We start from the raw sequence: 27,623 nt of genomic DNA on the forward strand, positions 1-27,623 counted from the left end.
TTTTTTTTTAAATTTGAATACAAAGAATATATGAGGAATATTAATTGAATAAAAAAACCATTAAATAATAGTCAATGAATACAATAAATACAGTTAGTATATATACTTACTTCGACTTAGAAAATAATATATTCTCAAAAAAAAACTATAAATACAAAATACATATACTGAATTAACAAAAATATTCTCAAATACAAACGTGGACAGTGTCCATAGAATTAGCAAATCTATATTATATCAAAACACATACTACATATTGAATACACATACAAAAGAAGATCAAACTGCATACTAACCTAATATTATCGAAAATATGATTCATTTAACAACTTCAATTTAACATTCAAAATATTAAACATGCAAAAATAATTAAATACCTCTTCATTAACTATTTGGTGTTTATTGTCCTTTTCAAGTTTTTCACGAGTAGATGGAAATTTTCCATTTCCGTTCTGAATTTGAGGAAGGTTTTACACGCCGATTAGTTGCGGCAATTGTTGTGATCATCTCTCTTCCCTTTTAAGCAGCGGATCCTCGTCATCCGCTATTTCTTGAATTATACATAGATTTAAGGATGAAAAATCGCTAGAAATTTGATGATTGAGTTGGATAACTCTAGTAATTAGATACAACTATAGGAGATTATTTTAGAGGTTATTAAATCTTAATCAACATTTGAACTACAAAGAATTATTCAAACAGATTTTTTAAAAACTCATAAAACAAATCTAAAATAGGATAAGGATGAATACTTAATCAAAAGGATGATTATGAATTCAAATTCTGAAAGAAAAAAAAATTACGGAAGAGAAATAGGCTAATATTAGTGAGAGAAATAAATTATGAATATTGGAGTAGAATCCTAATAGGTAACTATAAGAGAGAGATAAAATTTTCTTTTTATTAACATATGTGAGTAATTAGAAACGTGTAATCAAAGAAAAGAGAGATAAAATAGGAAGTAAATTAATATACACAATCTATTTTTGAAATAATGACATTTTTACTAATATTTTTAAAGTATGGAGGTTTTTACTAATTATATTATATTATATATTTTTTTGACTAATTTACTAAAATTTTGCAATAAAAAATTGTTAGACAATGAGCCTAGTGATGGGCTCAAGATTGAGCCCAAAATCATTGTTCAACTTTTGTATGCAAAATTGATCCGTATTAAATAATTTTTTAGACTATGCAAAAAATATAAAATAAATATTAACAAATGTAACGATCAAAATGAATATTAAGAAAAATGTAATAGACGTAACTAATGACATGTAAAAAATATAATTTTAAATTTAACAAATAAAAATTTCAAAATTTGATAAATAAGGTTAGTTACGATAAACTTATTTAAAATTATATAAAAAAACATTTTGAATTATCAAATAAATAAACTTAAAATTTACAAATTATTAAAAGTAGGTCAATATTGAGTGTCAACACTAGGAAACCAATTAATAAATTAACTTACAGAAAGTCTACCAAACCAATTGATTCTAAGTAAGGGGGTTCAAATTATTTTGAAGGGAAGGGGTTAAACACCCTTCAATATCCACAAGTGTGGGTCCCTATTGAATTCAATTTTTTCAAATTGAGAAGGAGAATAAAATAATGTACAAGTATAATAAATGTTTATTATACACGATGTAGACAATATAATTGGCGTAGAGAAAACAATAATCAAGAACGGAAAATTATAGCAACAATCGATTTATTATTTCAAGTGCAAGTGTTACAATCTCTAGGATTCCTCTGAATTCACCTTTTCAAATATAATTTCAAGGGATTATCTCTATCTTGATCTTGATCTTGGACGTGATCTTGATCTTGGACTTGAACTTTATCTTGATCTTGACTTTCTAGTTCAATTCAAGGAGTTGGAGCTTGATCTTGATCTTGGACTTGAACTTTATCTTGATCTTGACTTTCTAGTTGAATTCAAGGGCTTGGAGCTTGATCTTGATCTTGGACTTGAGCTTTATCTTGATCTTGACTTTCTAGTTGAATTCAAGGGCTTGAAGCTTGATCTTCAATCCGGTAGCCTTGATCGTTCTTGAACTTGATCTTGGAATTTAACTTTTACTTGGACTTGATCTTGATCTTGATCTTGACTAGAACTTTATCTTGATATTGACTTTCTAGTTGAATTTAAGGGCTTGGAGCTTGGTCTTGAATTCGGTGGTCTTGATCTTAATTGTTCTTGAACTTGATCTTGGACTTAGACTTATACTTGAACTTGATCTTGACTTGAACTTTATCTTGATCTTGACTTTCTAGTTGAATTCAAGGGCTTAAAGCTTGATCTTGAATTCAGTGATCTTGATCGTTTTTGAACTTGATCTTGACTTCTTCAATTCTTGAACTTGAACACTTGAATTCTTGAACTTGTAGAAAAATTTATGGCTTTTGATCCACTAGCTTTCTCTAGCTTCTTATTTAGAATTCTTGGTTCTCTTTTTCTCAGTTATGAGACCCCTATTTATAGTTTTAGAATAGAGGAATTGCGATTGGGACAGGACTCCCTTCGGCTAATCAGATTTAAGTAAAAAATCATTTGGGCTTTATGAAGCGGGCTTTAATTAGATTCATGTTTATCTGAATTTAAATAATTAAATCAATTATATTAATCCATAATATTTATTTGGACTAATATATTTATTAATTTAATATAATCCGAACAATTTTATTAATTTTTATTTAATAAATTTTTATTGACTACACACACGTAATAAAATAAAAAAATATAAGAAATGACCTAAAGTTTGCCTAACGTCAATAATATACAATAATAAACAAGAGTATAGTTTGAACTTAATTCGAATAGTTTCGATAGGAAGCACCTCGGGATACCTGTAAAGACACTTGGTAAAAGTGTTAATAATGAATAAAAAATAATAATCCAAATAATAACTGAAAAATCAAAACTCCGTCTTATTAACAGGGAGGCTTGGAAATTAACGGTAATTTCTTCATCGGCCAATTTTTACAATAAAAAATATAAATATAAACTAAACGTCAGTCTTTTAACATTGGGGAGACCTTCAAATCGACGGAAAGCTTTTTCATTGGCCAACTTAAAGTAAGTAAATTTATAAATGTGAACATGTTATAATTTTAAAAAAATGCACCGTGTCAATATATCAATAATGATGTTCTTAATTGAAAATAATAATCTACATGTGAAATGAAGCAACCAACAATAAAATAAATTATAACAATGAAAGAAATGTCAAAAAAAAAATAATCATCATTTTCCAAGAATAAAAAAGATGAACTAAACAACATGAGAAACTCATAGCCATTAATATTTAATTAGCGGAAAGACAAAAAATAACTAGCATTTACTATGCAACAACTTAACAACAACTTAATAATAAAATAAAAAAAATCAGTAAACCTTCTAAAACAATACAAACCTCAAAATAGTAACATGTGAAAATATATTTAGGCATAATTAAAAATAATTGAAAGCTGAAAAAATAAACCCGGATGAATATATGAAAATACAACAAGAAAATAATATAGTCATAACCAACTAATATTAACAAACAAAAATAAGGTAAAAGAAAAATAGCCAACTAATATTAACACCAAAAGTTAGTAAAAAATAACAACATAAACATAAAACTAGAAGTAAATTGGAATAACTCACAAAAACTATGATAACGACATAACGGAGTAAACTATACTCAAAATGATAGAAAAAATGCTTAAAATTAACATACAAACCCCAAAATAGTAAGTATTAAATAAGAGAAAATCAACGACAAAGACCATATCAATACATAGTCAATAACTTAAACATGAACACAATTAAAAATAATGGTGACAGGAATTTGAGCCCCTCCAGCTAGATCTAAAAAGAAAAACAAAGTGAAAGATGTTACCGGAGTTGGAGTCACGCCGGTGATTTTCGATTATTGCTATTGTTGAAAACGGCTGATGCTTTGAGCTTCACCGAAATTGTTTTGTAGAGATGTTGGATTGAAGCTGGCGTAGGTTCGCATAAAAAAAATGGCCTGATTCCTTGAGCATCGAGCTTGCTGGTGTGATGGGTTTGATTTTTTGTTTATTCGCTGTTCTTCGGTGCTCGACTTTGAGCCAAAATACATGTAAAATGTTGAGGGAAAGGGGTATGGGACTGACCATTTTCTGGTGAATTTGGGGTTGAGTTCGAGTGGTCTTTGGTGGTTCGGGGTCGGGGTTTTTGGGTCTAGTCGAAGAGTGAAACGTGTGATTTGGTGGTGGTCTAAAAAAATAGAAGTGTTCTTTTGAAATGGAAAGGGTCTAGTTTGGGGTTTGTTTGATTTCTGATTTTTGTGAGGGAGAACAAAGAGGTATCTCGCTTGGAGTGGTCAAGGAGATAGAGGTTGTGGTCTGCTTTCGCGGTGGGAAAGCTTTCGATCAGAAAAAATGGAGAAAGGAACCTGTTAGAGAAACTAGGGTCATTTGGGTGGTGGACTTGGCGGATTCCGGTGAAACTCACGTGAAACTTGTCATCGAAAAATAATGAACAATAAAATAAAAATTGAAAAAATACCTCTAAAATCTTTCCACCACCTTTAATCGAATGAACAAACCTTTCTTTATATAGGAATTGGTATCAAAATGGGCCAAGTTATGGGTTTGAGATTGTCCCAACAATTATTGGTTGATAAAATATCTGTGTATACAAATTATATTTGTATTTGAATGGATTTATTGACTACGTAGAATATCAAAGTGCATATTAACAATGTAAAATTGTATAAATGTAACAATAACATGTAAAAAAATGTAATTTAACAAAAATAATGATTTTATAAAAACAATAACAAACATTTGAAGGTCCGATTGTGAAAAAATAATATAACATAACAATCGATAAAAATTCTAATACTTTGAGAAAAATGATGATTATCTACAAATTGCATTGAAATGACAAAATATGTATTTTGAACTGTTTAAAATAAAATACTCAAAAAGTATTAGTTTTAAAATTATCAGATTAAAATAAGTTAAGGAAGTAATAAAATCTTAGTTTAGTTAAGGTGTATCTCTGAGATTTCGGTTATAGTCTAGAGATACTTGTGCCTTATGCCTAATGTCTTAGGTGCTTATCTTAGTAAGATTTATTTTCTTCCTAATTTTATGAGTGAAAAGTGTGATATTAATCGATTCACTTATTTATGAGTGAACCTTTCATCAATGTTGTTATATATAAGTTGAATTTAATTTTTTTTATATTATACTTTACAACATTGATAACAACATAAATGAAAAGATCAAGAAAGCCTAAAGAGGTAAAAATTGCCATATTTATTTTGTCCAACATCCATTATAAATGATGATAGCTTCAATTTATCTTTTGATATTTTTAATAATTGGAACGTCGGAAAACAAGTCTACTAACTTTTTAAATTTTTCTATTTAATAATTATTTTGATCTCAAATTCAGATGTTCTTTTCTTACTATAGTGTGAAAATTTCCATTTTTTGTTATTGATATGGATTATTAGATTTCTTTTGCATTTATAATTTTGTCAATTATTTAGATGAACTCAAGAATCTATAAAATTTCAGCATCAAATTAAATCAAGTTATGATTACTTAAATTGTATTTTTTTTTTTGTAAAATAAATGTTACAAAATATTATTTTAGGTGTTTAAGGTTGAAATAAAATCATACAAACTCTTTAAAATAACTAATTTTTTTGATAATTTGTGCTTGTAGGGATAATGGAGAAACTTGAGGAAGATCAAAAAATAATAACAGAGAGAGTGGAATAAATTCAGAAGAAAATAACGTAGAGTCTTATGATAAAATTATTACGGTATTAATTTAATCTCTTTTGTTATAAAATATTATGATATGAATGTCCACTACACCAAGAAGTTATTATGACTAATTATCTTTATTACTTTCCTCCATCATGAAGATAACCTCTAAATTTATGATCATAATTCTTATAACATTTCACCTCCATAACTTCTTCCATTATATTTATGTTAATATAATATCATTTATGACTAACCTTTTGTATGCATATACATTACCCTATAAATAGAGATATAAAAGTTCATATTGTAGACGATAACACTTGAAAGAAAGAAAGTTATCGTATATTGTTCCTCTTATATTATATTCTTCTTGTCTTCCTCTTCATATTGTTCTTTTATTCTTAAGTTGTACGACATCTTTAACTTTTCTCCCTCTATTTTTTTTAATCTTTTATTCTTAAGTTGTACGACATCTTTAACTTTTCTCCCTCTATTTTTTTAAGTCAAAATGATGTAACACCTTTTTTTAATGACGTTTATTTACTTTCTTCGCATTTTCTCATTCATTTCTTTTATAAAATTATTTATCCCACATAGTTAAATACATAAAATTTATTGCACTAAAGTCTAAATCAGTTTTTTTCCGCATCTTCATTCGATACGGTGAATTTTGCAATGCTCAGAAAAGCCAGTCAGTGAGAAATTCTCTATGTCCTTGAAGATGAGTGAACAATTGATATTTCATGGTCCTTTCGAACCAGTCCTTCTAAACCTGAAAAAAAAACTTTGGCTACGATTAGATCTTGAAAGCTCAAACTTCATAAGAGGCGACTGACTCTTCTATTGCTACATGAACCTTCCGCTTCTTTTTCGATTCTTCTTCTATATAAATGAATATATCTTTGTGATTCAATCGATTCAATATTAATTATACTACTTATGTATAACAAAATTTCACCTTTTCATCTAGGGAAAAGGCATAAGTATCCCCTCAACTTTTGTTCGAAATATCAGAGACATGCTTATACTAAACTAAAGTCCGGTTATCCCCCTGAACTTATTATATAAATAATTTTCTACTCTTTTTCGACCTACTTGACCCTAGCTTGAAAAAAAATGTCAACACGTGCTGGGCCCACAAGATAGGGTCACGTAGGCCAAAAAGAGGTAGAAAATTATTTATAAAATAAGTTTAGAAGGGTAATAGAACTTTAGTATAGTATAAGTGTGTCTCTGAGATTTCATGTATATGTTGAGGGGGTACTTATGCATTTTCCCATTCATATATGATTAGTTTATCAATTAATATAGAAACATGGGTGTTCTATGAAACAACAAATATAAAGTGGTCCCAACACATTTATAATACTATTTTTAATTGTCATTAAAATGATATTGTTTTTTTTCTCAACTTTGTGAATTCAAAACATAAATATAAAATAAAAAAAGATTTAACTTTGACAGTCGGATAGGTAGGAACAATGGCTATATTCTTTGATAATGCACTTAATAAACACATTGAGAATATAAAAACCACAACAAGCAATGTGTCATTTTAATCAACATCTCCTTACCTTTAGATATTTGTTGTTTAATATTTCACATTGCATTATTATTTCATTGATTCGTGTGAATATTTTCTTATTTTTGGCTATATGATGAAAAAATGGAATATTTATTATATAGAGATCTTAATTATTCGATTTTTTTGCTTTAAAAATATCTTAAACATGTTTAGTTACATGAAGTTTTATATGGGTAGAATTTTCGTTATAGAAAATATATGATTTTCTTTTAACATTAGAATGGTGTAAGTGTAGTATAGATAACCAATTTAAAGTGAACGATGATAAACGAAAATCATTTATTTTCAAACTATTTTGATTGGAGAATATAAAAAAGATATAAAATTAATCAAAGAATTTTCATAATATAACTACAATAGATAATAACGCTACGGTTAGACAATACGGTAAATATAAAATCATCGAAGTGAAAATATTATTTCTTTAATAATTGCGTTAAATAATAAAGACAAATATATCTTTTAGAAAAAAAGGAATGTATGTCAATGGATAAATGTTAGGACATATATGATTTTTTTCAGCATAATAGGGTCAGATTATAAATATTTGTTAGTAGGTCAATGTAGCAACTATTTTTCCTTTAACTTAGCATGATGCCATGCAATTTAAGTAATTGAAAGAGTCCCCCTTTTAGAATTCAAAAAGCTGCACTCAAATTTCCTTCTATGGCATACGGTTTGAGGAACAAAATGGAACCGTCTTACAGTACGCAATCGCCCATGTACAGCCGGCCGGCCACCACTGCTCTTCCCCTTACCATCCATCACAGTCCGATGTACGGTCAAGCCTCCGGTAAACCATCTAGCCTTTACCCTCGGGTTGGTTAACACTCCGGCGACAATTTTCCCGGGCGTTTTAACCCCACTCCTTCACCATCGTCCACTAGTATGTCTTACCTCTTTGAATGTTCCCCCACTAAAACTATATGAATAAAATATGTGTATTTGAGAGCCAATATCTGTTTCGATGGCTCTAATATTGATTTGTTGATATCAAATTTTGCAGCCGAAATCGGTATCAGAATTGCTATAATACCAGAATTTCAAATTACACCTCCGGTATGAAACCTGTGATTTTTGTTTTATTAACGCCTCTAAAATTGACCTTTTCTATATTTCGTTGTATAGAAGTTAGAATACAGATGTAACATGTCATGCACATATTGAAATAGTCTGCAGAAGTATTTTCCTTGCATGTACCTTCCAAACTAGTTTCTGATCGCGAATCGCAATGTAGTAATAATTGGTTGATTAATGAGGAATTTGAACAACATATTTGGACCTGACACAGTTTTTTGTGCAATTTTCGTTCTTATAGCCTCCATTGGTTCCACAAGGAGACGTTCCTCAATGCACATTTCAGTTTGATTTTGACCTTGAGAAGAAGATTTTGGCTGAAGCAAATCAAAAGGAAAGCCAAATCTGGAGCAGGTTACCTATCGAAAATCTTCCATCTAGAGGGTCGGACCAAGCTTCAAAGGTTAGTTTCATTTGATGATTCCGTTAATCTTACGTTTTGTGTAAGTTAAACAGGTGCATTTTCATGTGAACCTGTAATGTGTAACTCGTCAGAAAGAGTATATAGTTGGGTCTTATGGCTGTTTCCATCTTAATGGTTGTACGAATTTGTCACTAAGGAAATAAATTAGAACATAATAGCTCCAAATAGCATTGCCATTTAAATAATTGTTTGCTAGCTCTTGTATAATCGTAGCTATACCAATTATTCTTTTATTTGCATAAAAATTAGGTATTTCTACTTTTGGTATCTCATTTTGTTTTTCTATCTCTTCTGGAATAATCATATCTTTTGTTAATCCTATCTTTACCACCTGTATTGGTGATTATTGTTGGCTGAATAATAGCCATATGTATAAAGTATTATATGTATTGTCGTGTCGGCTGAATATCAACCATATGTATAAAGTAAGAGTCTTTTTATTTTTGTCGTCTTGCGTCGGCTGAAAAAAAAAGCCAAATGTACAAAAGTCGTAAAGTAAATAGTTTGTCGGCCAATCATGTAAAAAGTTTGTCGGCCAATTATGTAAAGTAAATAGTATTTATGTGTAATTTATGTATATAAATAGAGGAACTTTCCTCATAAATAAAACACACCTTCATCCTTACATCTCTCTTCTTTCTGAATACTCTCTCTTTACGCTTCCACCCAAAATTGGTATCAGAGCTAGTTAAACAAATAATTATGGAAAAGAAACCAACTATGTCGGAAGATCTACAAAAACAGGTATACCATTTTATATTCATGAGTAGCTAAATTAATTTATTCCTGAAAATCTCTTGTTAATTATAATTGTTTATCATGTTTGAATAATGTTATAATAACCATCTTTAGAAAGTTTGCTACAAAAATATTCTTCGAATAAGTATGCCCAGACTATGCCATCCTAAGGTTGAAACCGGTAGGCAGAGAAGGTCGTTTAAGGGAGTAAACAAAGTTGAGGCGTTGTTAGGGTAACTAATCAATGAAGAAAGCTGTAGTAGTGACCAGACGAGATGATTATTAAATCATTATTTTTGCATAATAAGCAAGTATAATTTATTAAGAGGTTGGAAGGAATAAAATTTTAGTGAAAAATGAAAATAATAAAAATGGAAACATACCTATTAGACGATAATGTTGATTATAAGATATTACTACTCTATATACTAAAAAATTTGAATACTGATATAAAAAGAGAAATTTATAATAAATTATTAACATATGAGATAATAGAAATAACAACCCAAGGTTGGACTGAGTTAACCATACAAAGTATACAAGATGAGCTTTATTATGACATGTATGATTTATATGTTGATTTAGATATTGGAGATTAATTATGACTGAATATTGGCTAAGGCGATATGGTAGAAATTACAGGTTAAAAAAGATTAGATATCCAGATAAATTAAGTAAGCTTTTTAAAATATTATATAAAAAGTTATGATGAATAAAAATAAAAATACTAAAATAAAAAGAACTAAGATAGATAAAAAGGTAAGAAAAATATGGAAAAAATTAAGATCTTTATATATAGAATATGAACTATCACATCTAGTCAAAACAGATAAAGATAGAAAAGATCAATTGATAAACATAATTTCAAAAATAGAATATAAATATGTCTGCTATTTGAAAAAACAGTATGAACAAAGAAATCTATAAACAACAATTAATAGAAGAAATAATGGAAATAATGGTTGAAAAAGAACAAGAATTACAACATAGAAAAAGAAGATTAGAAGAAAACATATTAGCAGGAGTATGTAATAAATCACTACTAGCACAAAGAAAAGATATATCCATGTTAAAATTAGAATTAGATTGTCTTGAATATGAGTTACAACATAATATAATACATAGATTATAATGAATAAAGAAGAATTTGCAGTAGACGAAAAAACATATGAAAACCAAGATGGAATGATAATAAAAATAGTATTTTCAAATTTAGGAAGAAGATACAAGAGAATAGGAAATAACTTATACTTAATGCTAGAAAAAGAAACAGCAAAATTAGAAGATAGTTTAACAGCTATGGTAAGAATAACAAGAGAAAATGAAGAAATAGATAAATCAAGAGAAATTGAAAAAATAAAAACACAAGCAAAACAAGAAGTACAAAATTTAGAAGAAATAAAAAATACAAGAATAAGTGAATTAGAAAAAGAATTAGCTAGGTTAAAATTATTATATGAAAATAAACAAAAACAAAAAGATAAAGAGCTAGAATTAACAAATGAAATAAAACAAATGGAACAGAAACTAAATGAAGATCTAAAAGATCTAAATGAAGATATTGAAGTAAATGAAATAGACGGAAATGAAAATGACCAACAATCAGAAATAAGTGATATAAGTGAAACATATACAGAAATTCTGGAACAGATAAATAAACCAAAAAAATTAGAAATAAACACAGGAAATATGAATAGACCTAGTACGTCAAGAGTAAAACCCCCAGATAATAGTCCCAGAAATAGCCCTAGAAGTAGTCCTAGGTGGACACCACCAACTTATTATACAGAAAGCTACCAACAATCAGACAGAAATAATGCAATATGGAACAGTAGACTAAATAAAAATTGGACACCTAAACCAGCAAATGAACAATACAATTTCTTAGATTTAGATTGTGTCGCAGATATAAATAAAACAATATTGTTATGGATAGGAATATGTCTAAACAGTTAATAGATAACAAAATAGAAACAGCAAAAACACCAAGATACGTAGAAAGAACATTTGTAGGAACAACAAAATTATGGATAGAAAATCTACCCTCGGAAAGTTTAGAAGTACTTAGGAATGATAAAAAAATGGATGGATCCGCATCAGCAACAAATATAGATATACTAGATAAATATGAATCAGCAATAAGAAATGAATTTGGAGGCATGACTACAGATATAAGAGAACAAAATAGAGAAAAAATAATAAATAGACAACTTATGACAAAATTAGCTATATGTAAAATGTGTTACTTAGAAGAATATACTTGCGCATTTAAAGAATATTATTACAAAGCTAAATACAATTTAGACGAAGCAAAAGAAATAAGAAAACAATATTATACAAAATTACCAGAACCATTTAGTACAAACGTAATAAAGGATTGGAATAATGAAGGAATGGTAGATACTTTGGGATCTAGAATAAAATTTTTAAATCAATGGTTCATACAACTATGTGAAAACGAAAAAGAAAAATTAAAAATGGAAAAAGTATTAAATAAAAATTTATCATGTTGCAAAAATAAAATGGCACCACAATTTGGATGCACAACTAAAAAACAAAAATCTAAAAGATATAAAAATTATAGAAAAAACAAAACTATATATAAATATAAACAACCAAGACGGAGGTATTATGTAAAAAATCATAAAATAAAAAGACCATACAGACCAAAAAGAAAAATATCCCAATGTACTTGTTATAATTGTGGAAAGATAGGACACATAGCTAAAGATTGCAAATTACCCAAAAATCCAAAAAGAAAACAAATAGCAGAATTAATAATAGACAATGAAAAATATATGCAAATAGAGTACATAGATTATGAATTAAGTGAAAATGATAGTATATATGAAGTATCAGACATAGAAACTGAGAATGAAGAAGAAAATATTAACATAGATAATAACGAAACAGATGAAGAAATATAATGTCTGAAAATGAAATAAAAATAATATCTAAGGAAGAATATCAAGATGAAGAATCATCAGAACAGAAAATTATATTTGATAATACGATATTTGAACAAATAAAAGGAAAAGAATTAGATTTAAATGTTGAAAAAGTACTAGAAATACCTATTTTAAGAAATTGGTTTAAAAGACAAAAAGAAGAATACTATGTAGTTAGTCAAAAAGAACATATCATAGATTGTAAATACACAAGAGGAAAAGCATACATACCTATAATAAATAAAAGAATGATAAACAAAGAAATACAAGATATAAAAGCTAAAACACCAATAAAATATGTACATTTAGGAGGAACAAAAATATTAATAAAAGCCTGCTTTAGAGAAGGAATAGATACACCTATAGAAATATATTTAGCAGATGATAGAATTGTACACCCTATAGAAAAAAGCATAATTAGCGCAGTAAAAGGAAACTTGATATATCAAAAATTTAAGTTTACAATAAGTGCTAATTATACAGTATCATTAACAGATAAAAATATAGATAGATCATTAGTTCTATATTGGAAAATGTCTGGAATAGAACTAGCACCAGGAAGCAAATTATTTACAGCAAGATGTAAAAATTTATATATATTAACAACAAAGCATAAAATAACAGCAAGAAATAAAATTAATAAAATAAAAATAGAAAACCCTTTTGAAAAAATAATTACTGTAATAGACAATAATGACTATAGCTATAAAGAAATTGATATAGAAGAAGATTTAGAAATAGTAAAAGAAAGATTAAGCACTTCAAGCGTACCAAATACATTGACAAGAGCTACCTCATCAAGGATGAGTACATCTAAAAGGAAATATGAAATTCCACAAAGCTTATTAGATAAAGAAGAAATAACACCATATCATTATTTCATAACAGGAATAATAGACCAAAGAAAATATAAAATATTAATAAATACGGGACAAGAAGAAAATTATATAACAAGAGAGTTAGTATTAGAAGAAGAAATTATAAGAACAGGACATACATGCCCTGGACTACCTAGTGAGATAGTGAACACGAATGAAGAAACAACAGAAAAAGAAATAATTATAGGAGGAATACCCTTAGTAATACAATTTAAAATATACAAAGGAAATCATAATATTACATTAGGAATAAAATGGTTAGAAAAAGTCAAACCATACAATATAGAAAATGAACAATTAACAATAACTTGTCAAAATAAGAAAATAATTATAAAAAGGACAAAATGATTAATGAAAATATTTATACTTGCAAAAATTATAGTAGAAGGATATCACAACAGATATTATACCCCTATGATAGATACAGGAGCTGAAGCGAATATATGTAAATATAATTGCTTACCAGAAGATAAATGGGAAAAATTAAAAACACCTATGGTAGTAACGGGATTTAATAATGAAGGAAGTATGATTAAATACAAAGCAAAAAATATAAAAATACAAATATGGGATAAAATACTAACAATAGAAGAAATGTATAATTTTGAATTTACTAGAAAAGATATGTTATTAGGAATGCCATTTCTAGATAGATATTATCCACACATAATAACAAAAACACATTGGTGGCTTACTACACCATGCGGAAATAAGATAGGAGCAAAAAGAGTAAATAATAAACAACGAAAACCTATGGAATGGATAAAAGGAAGTGAAAAGATAAACCAAGAAATGGAAAATATAAATAATAAACAAATAACGCAATTAGAAATTATTATATTTGCTATAGACAAAGTCAAATTAATTAATGAACAACTAGAACAATTATATAGTGAAGATCCATTACAAGGATGGGAAAAACATAAGACAAAAGTAAAAATTGAATTAATAGATGAAAATAGTATAATAACACAGAAACCATTAAAATATAACTTTGATGATCTAGAAGAATTTAAAATACATATAAATGAATTGTTAGAAAATAATTACATACAAAAAAGCAATAGTAAACATACAAGTCCAGCATTTATAGTAATAAAACACAGTGAACAAAAAAGAGGTAAAAGTAGAATGGTCATAGATTATCGTAATCTAAATGCTAAAACTAAAACATACAATTATCCGATACCAAACAAAATACTAAAAATAAGACAAATACAAGGATATAATTATTTTAGCAAATTTGACTGCAAATCAGGATTTTACCACCTAAAACTAGAAGAAGAATCCAAGCAATTAACAGCATTCACAGTACCGCAAGGTTTCTATGAATGGAATGTTTTACCTTTTGGATATAAAAATGCACCAGGTAGATTCCAACATTTTATGGATAACTGTTTTAACCAACTAGAAAACTGTATTGTATATATAGATGACATATTGTTATATTCTAGAACACAAGATGAACATATAAGATTATTGGAAAAATTTATACATATAGTAAAAAATACAGGTATAAGTTTGAGTAAAAGAAAAGCAGAAATTATGAAATCACAAATAGAATTTCTAGGAATACAAATAGATAAAAATGGAATAAAAATGCAAACTCATATAGTATAAAAATAATTAATATTGATGAAAATATAGATACAAAAAAGAAATTACAATCCTTTCTAGGATTAATAAACCAGGTTAGAGAATATATACCAAAATTAGCAGAACATTTAAAACCATTACATAAAAAACTTAAAAAAGATGTAGAATATCATTTTGATAATAAAGATAAAAAACATATAAAAATTATTAAAGATCTATGTAAAAAATTACCAAAACTATATTTTCCTGATGAAAATAAAACATTTACTTACATTGTTGAAACAGATTCGAGTGATCATAGTTACGGAGGAGTTTTAAAATACAGATATAAAAAAGAAAAAATAGAACACCATTGTAGATATTATTCAGGATCTTATACAGAAGCACAAATAAAATGGGAAATAAATAGAAAAGAATTATTCGCATTATATAAATGTTTGTTAGCATTTGAGCCATATATTGTTTACAATAAATTTATTGTAAGAACAGATAACACACAAGTAAAATGGTGGATAACGAAAAAGTTAGATGATTCAGTTACAACAAAGGAAATAAGGAGATTGGTATTGAATATATTAAATTTTACATTTATGATTGAGGTAATAAAAACTGACAAAAATATGATTGCAGACTACTTATCAAGACAGAGTTACACAACCAGGACAAGATAATCTTATGGAAAACATACTCAAAACCTAACTACACTTTGTACAAAAGTGGATAGTATGGGCTTGAGAATTCAAAAGCTAGAAGAAAATGTAGAATCTACAAGTCAGCAGCATGACTATAAACATGCGGAGCTACGTCGTTCGGCAGACGAAAAACAGCCAGAGCTAGAAGGAGAAGTTGGGAAACTCCGGAAAACCCATAACAATGCTTGTTCAGATACAGCTGCAGGTACAAGTAAAAGAATTAGTGAAAAACCAAAAAACACAAACTTAAACCAGTTATTTGCAAAACCATTTACCCAAAAACCACAAATGCAGATACCAGCAGAACCACAAACATCAACCTATGCAGTAAGCCTACAAAACGACAAAAAAAGATATAACTATATTACCCAATCTTACATTGAAAACATATACAAAATCCAAACATACCTAAACCTAAACCCAAGATCTATACAAACAAAAAATCCCGAAGAAGATTATATAACCCAGAAACTACAAGGATATAACAAACTTATTGCACAACCTAAGACCAACCCCAACCTAGTAAAAACATGTTATAACTACGGACTACTAAATACAATATACACATATACCGGAGAAGAGATAGTAGGAATACCAGAATTACATAGAGCATTTCTAACATATAAAAGAATTACCAAAGGAAATTTATTCTATATAAAATGTTATACAGCACCAGCAGAGATATTATACGAAGAGATAAAATCACCAATACAGGTGGTAAAGATAGGATTAACAAAAGATATGATTATTCCAGAAGAGATAGAAAAACAAAATGAGATACCAAAAGTAGAAATACCTAATTTTTATGCAAATAAAAGAATAATTGGTATAGCTACGATTATACAAGAGCTAGCAAACAATTATTTAAATGGCAATGCTATTTGGAGCTATTATGCAAGAGATCAGGTAATGATAGATGCAAACTCCAAAGAACTAAGAAAATCAGATATGGACGAAGTTCAAAGATGGATTTTTTCATTGTTACAACCAGAAGAACAACCATCTACGAGAGCTTTGAAGAAAGGATTTATTTCAGAAGAATTATTAGTAAGGTATTGCAAACTTATCAGCAACAAATATCCAGACCACAAATGCTCCAAATGCAACGGAGAAGACAATGTGATACCTACAGTTGATTTAGAATAAAGATAAAAAAAAAGTTATTATTGTTGGCTGAATAATAGCCATATGTATAAAGTATTATATGTATTGTCGTGTCGGCTGAATATCAGCCATATGTATAAAGTAAGAGTTTTTTTATTTTTGTCGTCTTGCGTCGGCTGAAAAAAGCCAAATGTACAAAAGTCGTAAAGTAAATAGTTTGTCGGCCAATCATGTAAAAAGTTTATCGGCCAATTATGTAAAGTAAATAGTATTTATGTGTAATTTATGTATATAAATAGAGGATCTTTCCTCATAAATAAAACACACCTTCATCCTTACATGTTAAAGTAGCTCGAGCATTGAGATAGTATACTATTTGACATCATTTGTATATCCTAATGGGTGGTTTTACACTCCTCTCAATAGAGGTACGAGTTCGGATAATGCAGATCTTTCCTTTCTATGACCCATGCATAGGGAAACTATTCGATCTTATTCCTCCCCTGGAAGTTCTCAAATCGTAATATTGCTTTTGAATAATAGAAAAATGGTACGTCAAAAAGTGTCCATCCTATATTGGAATAAGACTTTTTGCCTACTTTGAGACATTCTCACCCTTTCTATAATGACAAACTTTCTCAATAGCTTCATAAATTAATTCGGGACGAACAAGACAAATATCACCTACATCAAACCAACCAACCAAAGACCTACATCTACCACCTTACAAGGCTTCAAAAGGAGCCATTATGATATTTGAGTGGTGACTATTATTGTAAGCAAACTCTATAAATGGCAAGTGTTCATCCTAATTATCCTTAAAATCTATAACACAAACCCTCAACATGTCCTCTTAAGTTTGAATGGTTGCGCTCCGCTTGACCATCCGTTTGAAGGTAAAAAACAATGCTAAGCTTCACGTTAGTACCAAGCCCCTTTTGGAAAGACTTCCAAAAAAAATATGAAGTGAATTGAGTACCCCGATCCGAAATGATGGATAAAAGAACTCCATGTAACCTCACTATTCCCCCGTGTACAAATTAGAATAATCATTCGCCGAAAGAGAAACCTTGATGGGAATAAAGTGGGTTGATTTTGTCATCCTATAAACAATGACCCAAATAGAGTCATGTTGCCTCCGGGTACTAGGCAATCCTGAATAAAATCCATGTCCAGATCTTTCCACTTCCAAGTGGGAATTGGTATATTTTTCAACAAGCGTCCAGTTCTTCACACTTCCAAGTGGGAATTAGTATATTTTGCAACAAACCTCCCGGCCTTTGGTCCTTAATTTTAACTTGTTGACAATTATGACATTTGGCTTCAAATCTCGCGATATATTTTTTCATACCATTCCACCGATAAACTTTTCATAAATCACAGTACATCTTGGTGGCTCACGGATGAATAGAATGTCGAGAACTATAAACCGCGCTAAAATTTGCTTCCTCAACCCATCAACATCCAGGACACATAATCGATCTTGGTACCTAAGTACCTCATCTACCCCTTTGGATAAAGCCTCAATGGACTTCTTGAGTACCAACTCTTTCAACTCCACTAATATAGGATCAAGGTCTTGTCTTGACTTCACAGCCACCACAAAGGACGATTTTGAGCCATTATTAATCGTGAAACCACACTGGGTCAAATCCACTAGTTGGATACCTAATCGAGCCAATCTATGGGCATCTAGAACTAACTCTTTTTTTTCATCTTCTATATGAGCCACACTTCCCATGGATAATCTACTAAGTGCATCTGCTACAACATTATCTCTCTTGGGGTGGTAAAGGATACTCGTGTCATATTCCTTCAAAAGTTCTAACCACCTTCTTTGTCGAAGATTCTTTTTGGGTAAATACATATTGGAGACTTTTGTGATCAGTAAAAATATCCATATGGACCCCATAAAAGTAGTGTCTTTTTATTTTCAAAGAGAACACTATTTGCGCTTATTCAAGATCAAGGGTTGGATAATTCTTCTCATGTACTTTTAGTTGCCTTGAAGTATAGGCAATCATCATACCATGTTGCATAAGCACAATCCCTAACCTACTCTAGAGGCGTCACAATAAACAAAAAGCTATCCTTACCCTCCTGTAAGGTCAATACTAGAGCGGAAGAAAACCTATTTTTCAATTCTTGGAATATTTTCTCACAAGCCTTTCACCACTCAAACTTAGCTTCCTTTTGAGTCAAAGCTGTCAACGAAGAAGCAATGGAGGAAAAACCCTCAACAAACCTCATATAGTAACCGGTCAAACCCAAAAATCATCTAATATCGAATGAATTTAGGGTCTTGGCCAACTCCTGACCATATCTATTTTCTTAGATCCACCTCAATACCCTTGCTTGACATAATATGACTAAGAAAGTCTACGAACCTCAACCAAAACTCACATTTACTAAATGTTGCATATAATTGGTGGTCTTTTAGGATTTGCAATACAATCTTCAAATGGTCCATATGTTCACCCTCACTCCTTGTATAGATCAAAATATCATCGACAAACACAATCACAAACATATCAAGGTAGTTCCTAAACAACCTATTCCTTAGGTTCATAAATGTAGCTGGGGCATAAGTTAGTCCAAATGACATCACAAGGAATTCATAGTTCCATACCTAGTTTGGAAAGCCTTCATGGGTATATCATCCCCTCTCAACCTAAGTTGGTGATAGCCCGAACGAAGGTCAATTTGTGAAAAGTAACTAGCCCCTTGGAGTTGATCCAACAAATCATCAATTATTGGAAGGGTAACGCTTGAATCTATTCCACCGCAAACAACCGAATATACTACTGCAGGATCTTCCGCCGCTTTTGTTGTTATTGCTCTCACCTCTCACTACGCCACCTCAGCAGCTGGGACTCCCTAACCTTTTCTATTTATTATTAATGGTCACTTTGTTGAATTGACAGTAGTCGATGGACATTCTAAGAGACCTAACTTTCCTTCTAACAAACAACACTAGAGCACCCCATGGAGAGATACTAGGACGAATATAACCCTTATCTTGTAAATTATTCAATTGCTCTTTCAACTCTTTCAACTCGGCCGGAGCCATTCTATAAGGAGGAATGGAGAGAGGTTGCATATCCGGAAAAAGATCAATGCCAAAATCTATTTTCTTCTGGGAGGAATGGCTGGCAAGTCATCGGGAAAGACTTCCAGATATTCATTCACTATGGGAATCGACAATAGATAAGGTGTTTTGCACTCAACATCTCTCACCCTAACAAGATGGTAAGTGCACCCATTGTAGATCATTTTCCTAGCTTTGAGACAAGAAACAAATTGACCTCTAGGGATAGAATTTCCCCCTATCCACCCTAAAATTGGCTCATTTGGAAATTTGAATTTAACAACCCAAGTCCTACAATCTATAGAGGCATATCATGCACGTAACCAATCCATACCCAAAATAACATCAAAATCTAACATTTATAGCCGCACTAAATCCACCAATGTGATTTATAAGACAAAATAATGGGAAAAATTCTATAGACTTTGTTAGCCACTAAGGACTCACCGAACAGGATAGAAACCAAAAAAGGCTCCAATAACACTTTGTGGAATATTTTAAATTTCATGGCCACAAAAGGTGCTACAATGAAAAAAGTGGCATCGACATCTAACAAAGTATATGTATTTATAAAAAAAGACTTGTAACATACCGATCACCATATTCGGGGAGCTTTCTTGGTCTTCTAAGGATCGAAGGGCATAAAAGCAATTTTGCTTTTGAGAATTAAAGTTTGAACCGATTGGAGGAGATTGCTTATCTTCTCAACTTTTGGCCGTAAGTGTTGGGAAATTCTTCAATTGATAGCCAGTCTTACCACAACCATAACAAACATCGAAATCGGCTAAACATTTTCCATTATGTTTCTTTCCATATTTTGCATAAGTTGGCTTTGCCATAGGAGTTCCCTTGTCATATACTTACTGAGGCGTAGGGTTAGGCACCTAACCCCGTTGACCTTTAGGGAAGCACTAGAAGAACCTTGGTTGTAAAACCACTATTTGAACCTTTGTTGACATTTCCCATCGAACTTAGCATTGGAGAAGTTCCAATTCCCGATCCTATCTCTTGTCACCTACAAATTCATTTGCTTGAGTTTTTGTTCCTCAATTTGTTCGGCATGGACCATATGACTTGAAATATTCATACGTGGGATAATCATTGCGGAACGACATTCATCAACTACCAAGTCTGACACTTCCATCACAGATTAATTCATTGTAGCTCTCTATTCCTCCACCATGGTTGGAGCATACTTGGATAGTTGGGTGAACTTGAGAGAATACTCTGTCACATTTATCCCCCCTTGTCGAAGGTTTATGAATTCTTGCATATTTCATTCCCTCAACTCAATGGGAAAGAACATATCAAGGAATTCTTCCTTGAACACCTCACAATCTATGGGACCCGCTTCTACTAGCCTCTCACTTTTCCATTGTTCATACCAAATTTTAGCTACATATTTTAGTTGATAGGTGGATATCTCGTCCTTCTCCTCCGAAGACACCCCCATAGCACCAAGTATCTTGAAAACCTCATCAATAAACCTTTTGGGATTCTCTTCCACCTTGGAAAAAATAAAATTGGGGTATTCATCCTAGAAAAATCCCTGAATCTCAAAGCCATAGAGTTTACATTAGGATTCACACGAGGCCCAACATCTGTATTGGCTTGGGCCATTATGTCTTGGGCTTGAGTTGTCACAAATTAGGATTGAGCCTTCATGGCTTGAGTTATCATTTGTATAGTGAATTTGAAATCTTCTTGAGTCACATTTTCGGCCATATGAGCAACCATAGCTTGATTTCCTCGAAGAACTCCTTTATTCACATTCTCTTCTACCACTCACCTAGAATTCTCCCTTCGTGTATTCATTTTGTGAATACACAAGAGAATGATCAGAAGATGGACTTTTATAGAGTTAAACTCTATGGTACAACTCAAGAATAATGAAAGAAGTGAAGTTTCCTAAGAATCTTATAGCCTCTCACTCATAAATGTGGCACGCTTCACACTCATGAAAAAGACTGTACTAGACGGGGATTATGTGAAATCATCTTAGAATCATTCTAAACATTTTTTTCTATACCAAGTTTATCACGGCCGAAGGGTACTCCCTAGACGTAACAAGGTACACAATGCCCCTAATGAACCATGTATGCAACTTAGCATATCATCACATAAGTAAAGAAAAATAAATAGGTAAAACATATTTTTCAAGTCTTTAATAAGTTGTCATAAAACAATGCGGAAGTATAGACATTGTCTCATTAGCTACTTATTACAATCGGAGTCTTAAAATAGGGTCACAACACTTGCAATAGAAATCCAAAAGTCAAATACAATGAAATGAAAGGAACCCTAAGTTATCACTCATCCTCGGATCCATGAAAACTCACCACAATCTAGGAGAATAGTCGATCCAAGCTTGTATCAAAGGAAGAACACCTTAAACAGTGAGACCTGCACTTTGTGGAAAAAAGTAGAAGAATTATGGGTTAGTACAAAAAATATACTAAGTATGATAGTCATGCACAAAAACCATGAAAATATTCTAAAACTGAAAAATTTAGTTGAAGAGCATGCACTTTTCCAAATTTAAGAATCATCATGAAAAGTAGAGTGAAAGCATAATTCTGAGTATATTCAATATATAAGTCATCACATCATAATAGAAATTCACTTTGAATACCCCCAAAGTTTATTCGTGCCATGTATAAGTAAGATCCCATAATCCTACCCATGCTAAGTAAAGCTCCTTGAGCAAACATAGTTAATAATTCATCTTCATTATTACTTTGGGAATAAGCCTTAACCGACATAGACTATGGGATCTTATCATGGAATCTGGTGTCAAATCCCACACTGAATAGAGGTTTCTTACTTGCCGAAGGTAAAGCTAAATGTATTATCTTTTAGGTTGATCCACTAGCTAAAGACCTATGAGGGCACATAGTTGAGCGATATAAATATTGTTACTAGAAACCCAATCTTACTTAAAGGGGGGTGGGGGGTAGGGGGAGCTTCCATATCATGAGATTGACCTTAGAAACTGGCCTACCTTTCTTAATAGGAGAGCCTCTATCTTATATTCAATATCCACTCGCTGTTAAGGATTACTTCCCACAATTACTTGTTTAGTGTTGAAAAGAATTTACATGCATGGAGTGTCTTACCCTCTATCTAACACAATCCATAAAATTAATTAACACAATAACTAGATTATAATCATGTTCTTGAAGTGTTTATACATGAAGCCAACAATTTGGCACAATTCCCATGTTTTACCCTTCTTGAATCAAGGATAACATTTTCCCAATAATATCTAGGGTTACTTCATTATACATGGATAATAACATGATTAGAATAACTAAATTACAACAAGTACCGTTCCATAGAATTCACCTTACTACAATTCACCCACATCACAAAGTCATAAATTAGGGATATGGGGATTTCATGGATCCATGGGAAAATTTATCATAAAACCACCATAAAACAACAATTTAATCATAATACAAAGTAAACAAATCATTGAAAACGTTTTTAGAAGAATCCATGTCTTGGAGTGAAAAACCTAGGTTTTGGAGAATTTCCTACTTTAAAATTGAGAGCCTGAGGATTTCATAGATGAAATAATTCCATGAATCAAAGAAAACTATACCTTAGGTGAAGAAATACAACAAAATAGTGTGAGAAAGCCTACTTCTTCAATCCCAGTTGGATCTTTTTCTTCTTGTTCTTGTTCCTTTTCTTCCTTGGGGTTCTAGGGAGAAGATTTTGGAGAGGGTTTAACATTGATTTGGGAACTTGAGATTTTAGGAAGTGTTATTTTGTTAGTTAATGACTTTAGAAGTCTTATATAGGTCTCTTAAATCAATATAAAATGACCCTACATAAAACTAACTTAAGTAGGAATTTACCTAAAGACCCCTATATTAGCTGAAATTGGACATCATTGCAGGCGTGACCAACGACCTAGGACCTAAGGTACGTGAATGGACATACTGGCCGTTCTAAAGGTCCGTGGGTCCATGGTGTATAACCCATTTCAAGGGACTTGACCCACGAACTCCACCTACGGGGCGTGGGTTGACCTACGGGGTGTAGGTGGCCTCGTGGGTCATTGCATAGGTCACTTTTTAGGATTTTTCCTCAAGGACCCATAGTTGGTAATTATATGGAAAAATAATGTAGTTTAGAGGTTAATTGAGTAGGAAAAAACCAAACCACCCTTAATTAAAAACTGACGGAAGACCTTACGGTCCGTAAGAGTTTAACACTATGATGAGATCTATTGGGGTTATTATGTTAATGAGAAATGGTCCCGATAATGCTGACGGAAATGGGTCTAGTGATTGATGATTATGTAGAGGGAAGATAGTTATACATGGACTGTGTGCGTCCCCTATGGGTTCTAAACTGAGTCAATAATTGTGTATCATAGGAAAAACACGCACTACTATACTTGACATTTCACCTCATTGCATTGCATCATTACCATTGTTTAAACCTTATGAGTGCCTATTGTGGAAATTACAATTGATGTTTATGATATTTTGTATTGGTGACCTGTATACATTGGAGTGTTGTTATATGTTTTATGTGTTATATGAAATGTGAACAATTACGTTGGGTTGAATTTGTACAGGTTGTAGTTGTGGAGGTTCGGTTGGAGTATTAGGAGCACCTATATTATAAACTGCTTTAATTTGGGTTACTTGTTTTCGTGCTGAGTACTATGTTGTTTTATACTCACTCCCTTGCTTCTACAGTTGTATAGGTTACAATCTCGAACATTGTGATTGCTCCTTCTTCTCTTCTACATATAAGACTTATTATGGAGAGTTTTGGTGTAGTTGCTTGTCATCTCGACAATCACCTCTTACTAATTTATTATGATTTTTCTATTCTAAAAACAATGACATCGAGACTTGTATTTCTTTTGAATCTATTTTAATATATTAAAGGCTTGTACATAGATAATCATGTTTGGGGGTTATATTTGATTTTATGTTAGCCGCATTTTGAGATTATGATACTCCTTCACTTTGTTTTACTTGCACATTATCCTTTAAGTTGGCGTTTAAGGCTGAATTATCTTGGTGGGATGAGAACAATGTAATCGCATATGTTTTTGGGTTGTGACAAATGATATTAGAGCCTAATTACGAAGACTCCTATGTTATCTTAAAGTGGTTGTGAAGATTGTTAGGAAACTTCTTCTTTGTTCATTCCTCTTATCAGGTGTGGTCGCCTTTGCAAATATTGAGTTATCACGTATTGTTATGACAAATGGCAAGGACAATATCTACTATTGGTTATATAGGAGGGGAGGAAATCCTTGATCTTGTTGTTGAGGCCTGATCCAGGGCTAGGGGTACATCCCGATCTAGAGGCCATGCTCGTAGAGTGTAACTAATGACAGGTCATTTCCATGGAATGACACCAGTGAGAGGTCATTGTAGAGGTGTATATTCCAAGAAAGAGATTAATGTGGGAGAGGACCTGGTTACTCAAGAGTACGCAACCATACTATTGATTTAGGATACATTATTGAGGGTGTTGGCAGTACTTGAGAGATTTAGTTTGGGTGGAGGTGCAATAGACTAGATCGGGGGCTCACAACCTAGAGCACTAACAAGTTATAGTGGTTTAGGGGCTGATGGGGCGGCCAACAATGGGTCCCATGGTTGAAGGTGATACCATATCTTTAATTGGGGTTCAGGGTGAACTTTTAATTCTGTTATAGAGGATGAGTAATGCAAGTACGAGAGGGTAAGGAATATGGATTCACCCTAGTTTCAAGGTAGAAAGAACGAAAAATCTTATGAGTTTATGACCACTTGTTGAGATTTGTTAGAGACTGTTGGGTCAGTGAGAGAGTGGTGAAGAGTCTATTTGGGATCGTTATTGGTTGGATCTCCATTAATAATCTGGGAGGTGTTTGCCAATGCGTTTGATGGCCTCCTCATTCCTTAAAGCACTAGATGTGGTTTGAGAGAATTAAGCAGGATAACCTTACAATTACAAAGTATGTGACTCATTTTTATCAGCTGTCTAGGTATGCCCTGGCCAAGACTTAGAGGATCCGTAGATTTTTTAGGAGGTTGACTTCTCTATACAATCGATAATGTTTAGGGAAACTCGTAAGGGGAATTTCTTGCAATTCATTGTGAGTGCCGCCAAAGAGATGAAGTGATATAGAGAGAGGATCTTGGAAACCTAAGAGATCTCATGTATCCGGTTATTTTTTTGGTGTCTCATATGGAAGAAGATGGTCCTATCAATTGAGTGGTTCTTTCAAGCATTGATGTCATGATGGCACCTATGTTCCTAACCAATATGTAAGCTAACCCACTAGTTTTACCAATTTAATTAAATAACTAAGGTGAAAGACAATTGACAAGTAGAATATCTCAAACAATACGTGTGTCATTAGTATGAAGTGCGAAAACCTAAAATACCACGTGATATTTTGGCTTCATAGTACAAGAGCGTCTAAAATACAATAGAAGTGTGAAACTAAAATGACAAGTCTAAACGTAAGAAATGTTTTGTCTTATACTAAAGCAACAAACAATAAATAATAAGATAGAGACATGTGTGGCTACAGTACAACCAAGCAGCTCACTACAACTCCAAGATAATCCAAGCTCAGACTCAGAAAGCTCCACTAGATATGCTTGTATTTGGAATCAAATTTGAACTACAAAACAGTTCAGCAAGTGTAGTATAAGTACAAAATCACAAGTACCTAATATATCTCATAGACCGACAACAAAGAAGTAATGACATGAGTATATATAAGAAAATCATCCTTTTACTTATAAAAGTCTACATTATACTTATAAGTTAATATCTATCAAGTAAGGGTAATAAAATATCACGCAATATCCAATCACCAATGAAATACAGAATCAACAAGAATAGAGATACAATGTAATTTGACATAGTGAAATGATATGACTCGGATGCCAAGTAGTTTCTCAATCATATATGCATGATACTTCTTGAAAATACATCGAGAGTTCATGATCCATGGGGGACTCGTGAGGTCTATATATCAACATGGACGATTTCCACGTGTCTGTGCAGACGATCTTAATGCACTATCATAAAATCAAATAATTTTCTCATGATTAAATTATAATCATAACATCTTACATTCCCTGTACAAACAATCTCCAGATCCCCAACTTATATTCAATCTCATGTCAATGCATGTGCATGATATGCTTTCAATAAAAGGGCATGATGATACATCTCAATCAATCAAATAACGCTATGATATATCATTACCTCAAATGTCACAATTATCATATAATAGAATTCAAGTCAATAATACATTAACTAATGCATTAATGCTTTGGCATTCTCATTTTACAGTCGATATTCTATAGTAATAAACTTTTCCTTTATAACATCGGTACTAGTACCAATGCCCATTACACCATCGATACAAGACCCCCTATCTTTCGGCCTTACTCATTCTTTATTCCATTTTTAATTTTTAAATAAAAAAACATCCTTCAACGAAGTCTGAAAGTCTTAAGATACCACGAATATCAAACACGTGTCGAGAATCATAAAGATTTTGCCTTTCCCTTTTGTAAAGCTTGTGAATGTTCCCGGTCTATCAAATATACCTTACTCATATATAAAAATAAACATCTCATTATATATTCCAGATATTCCACTATTTTTGTACCCAAACAATAACCATTCAAAGAATAACAATAAGACTATAAGAGTAATAAAAGAAAACTAGAAGCCGTAGTTAACGT

At 31.3% G+C, this 27,623-nt stretch overlaps 2 protein-coding genes across 2 annotated transcripts; both read left to right on the forward strand.

Annotated features, from left to right (window-relative positions):
- Nucleotides 1-7,744: 7,744 nt before the first annotated feature.
- LOC138349127 (uncharacterized) lies at nt 7,745-22,556 on the forward strand. Its single transcript, XM_069299138.1, has one exon. It carries the CDS (start codon nt 15,738-15,740, stop codon nt 16,848-16,850), a length of 1,113 nt encoding a protein of 370 aa, XP_069155239.1. The 5' UTR covers nt 7,745-15,737; the 3' UTR covers nt 16,851-22,556.
- On the forward strand, nt 8,042-8,995 carry LOC104647891 (uncharacterized). The gene is made up of 4 exons (XM_010323735.1): nt 8,042-8,144; nt 8,358-8,410; nt 8,670-8,831; nt 8,924-8,995. Exons 1-4 carry the CDS (start codon nt 8,042-8,044, stop codon nt 8,993-8,995), a joined length of 390 nt encoding a protein of 129 aa, XP_010322037.1.
- Nucleotides 22,557-27,623: the final 5,067 nt, after the last annotated feature.

This window comes from Solanum lycopersicum, chromosome 6 (genome assembly GCF_036512215.1).
Source record: "Solanum lycopersicum chromosome 6, SLM_r2.1".
Classification (NCBI taxonomy): Eukaryota; Viridiplantae; Streptophyta; class Magnoliopsida; order Solanales; family Solanaceae; genus Solanum; species Solanum lycopersicum.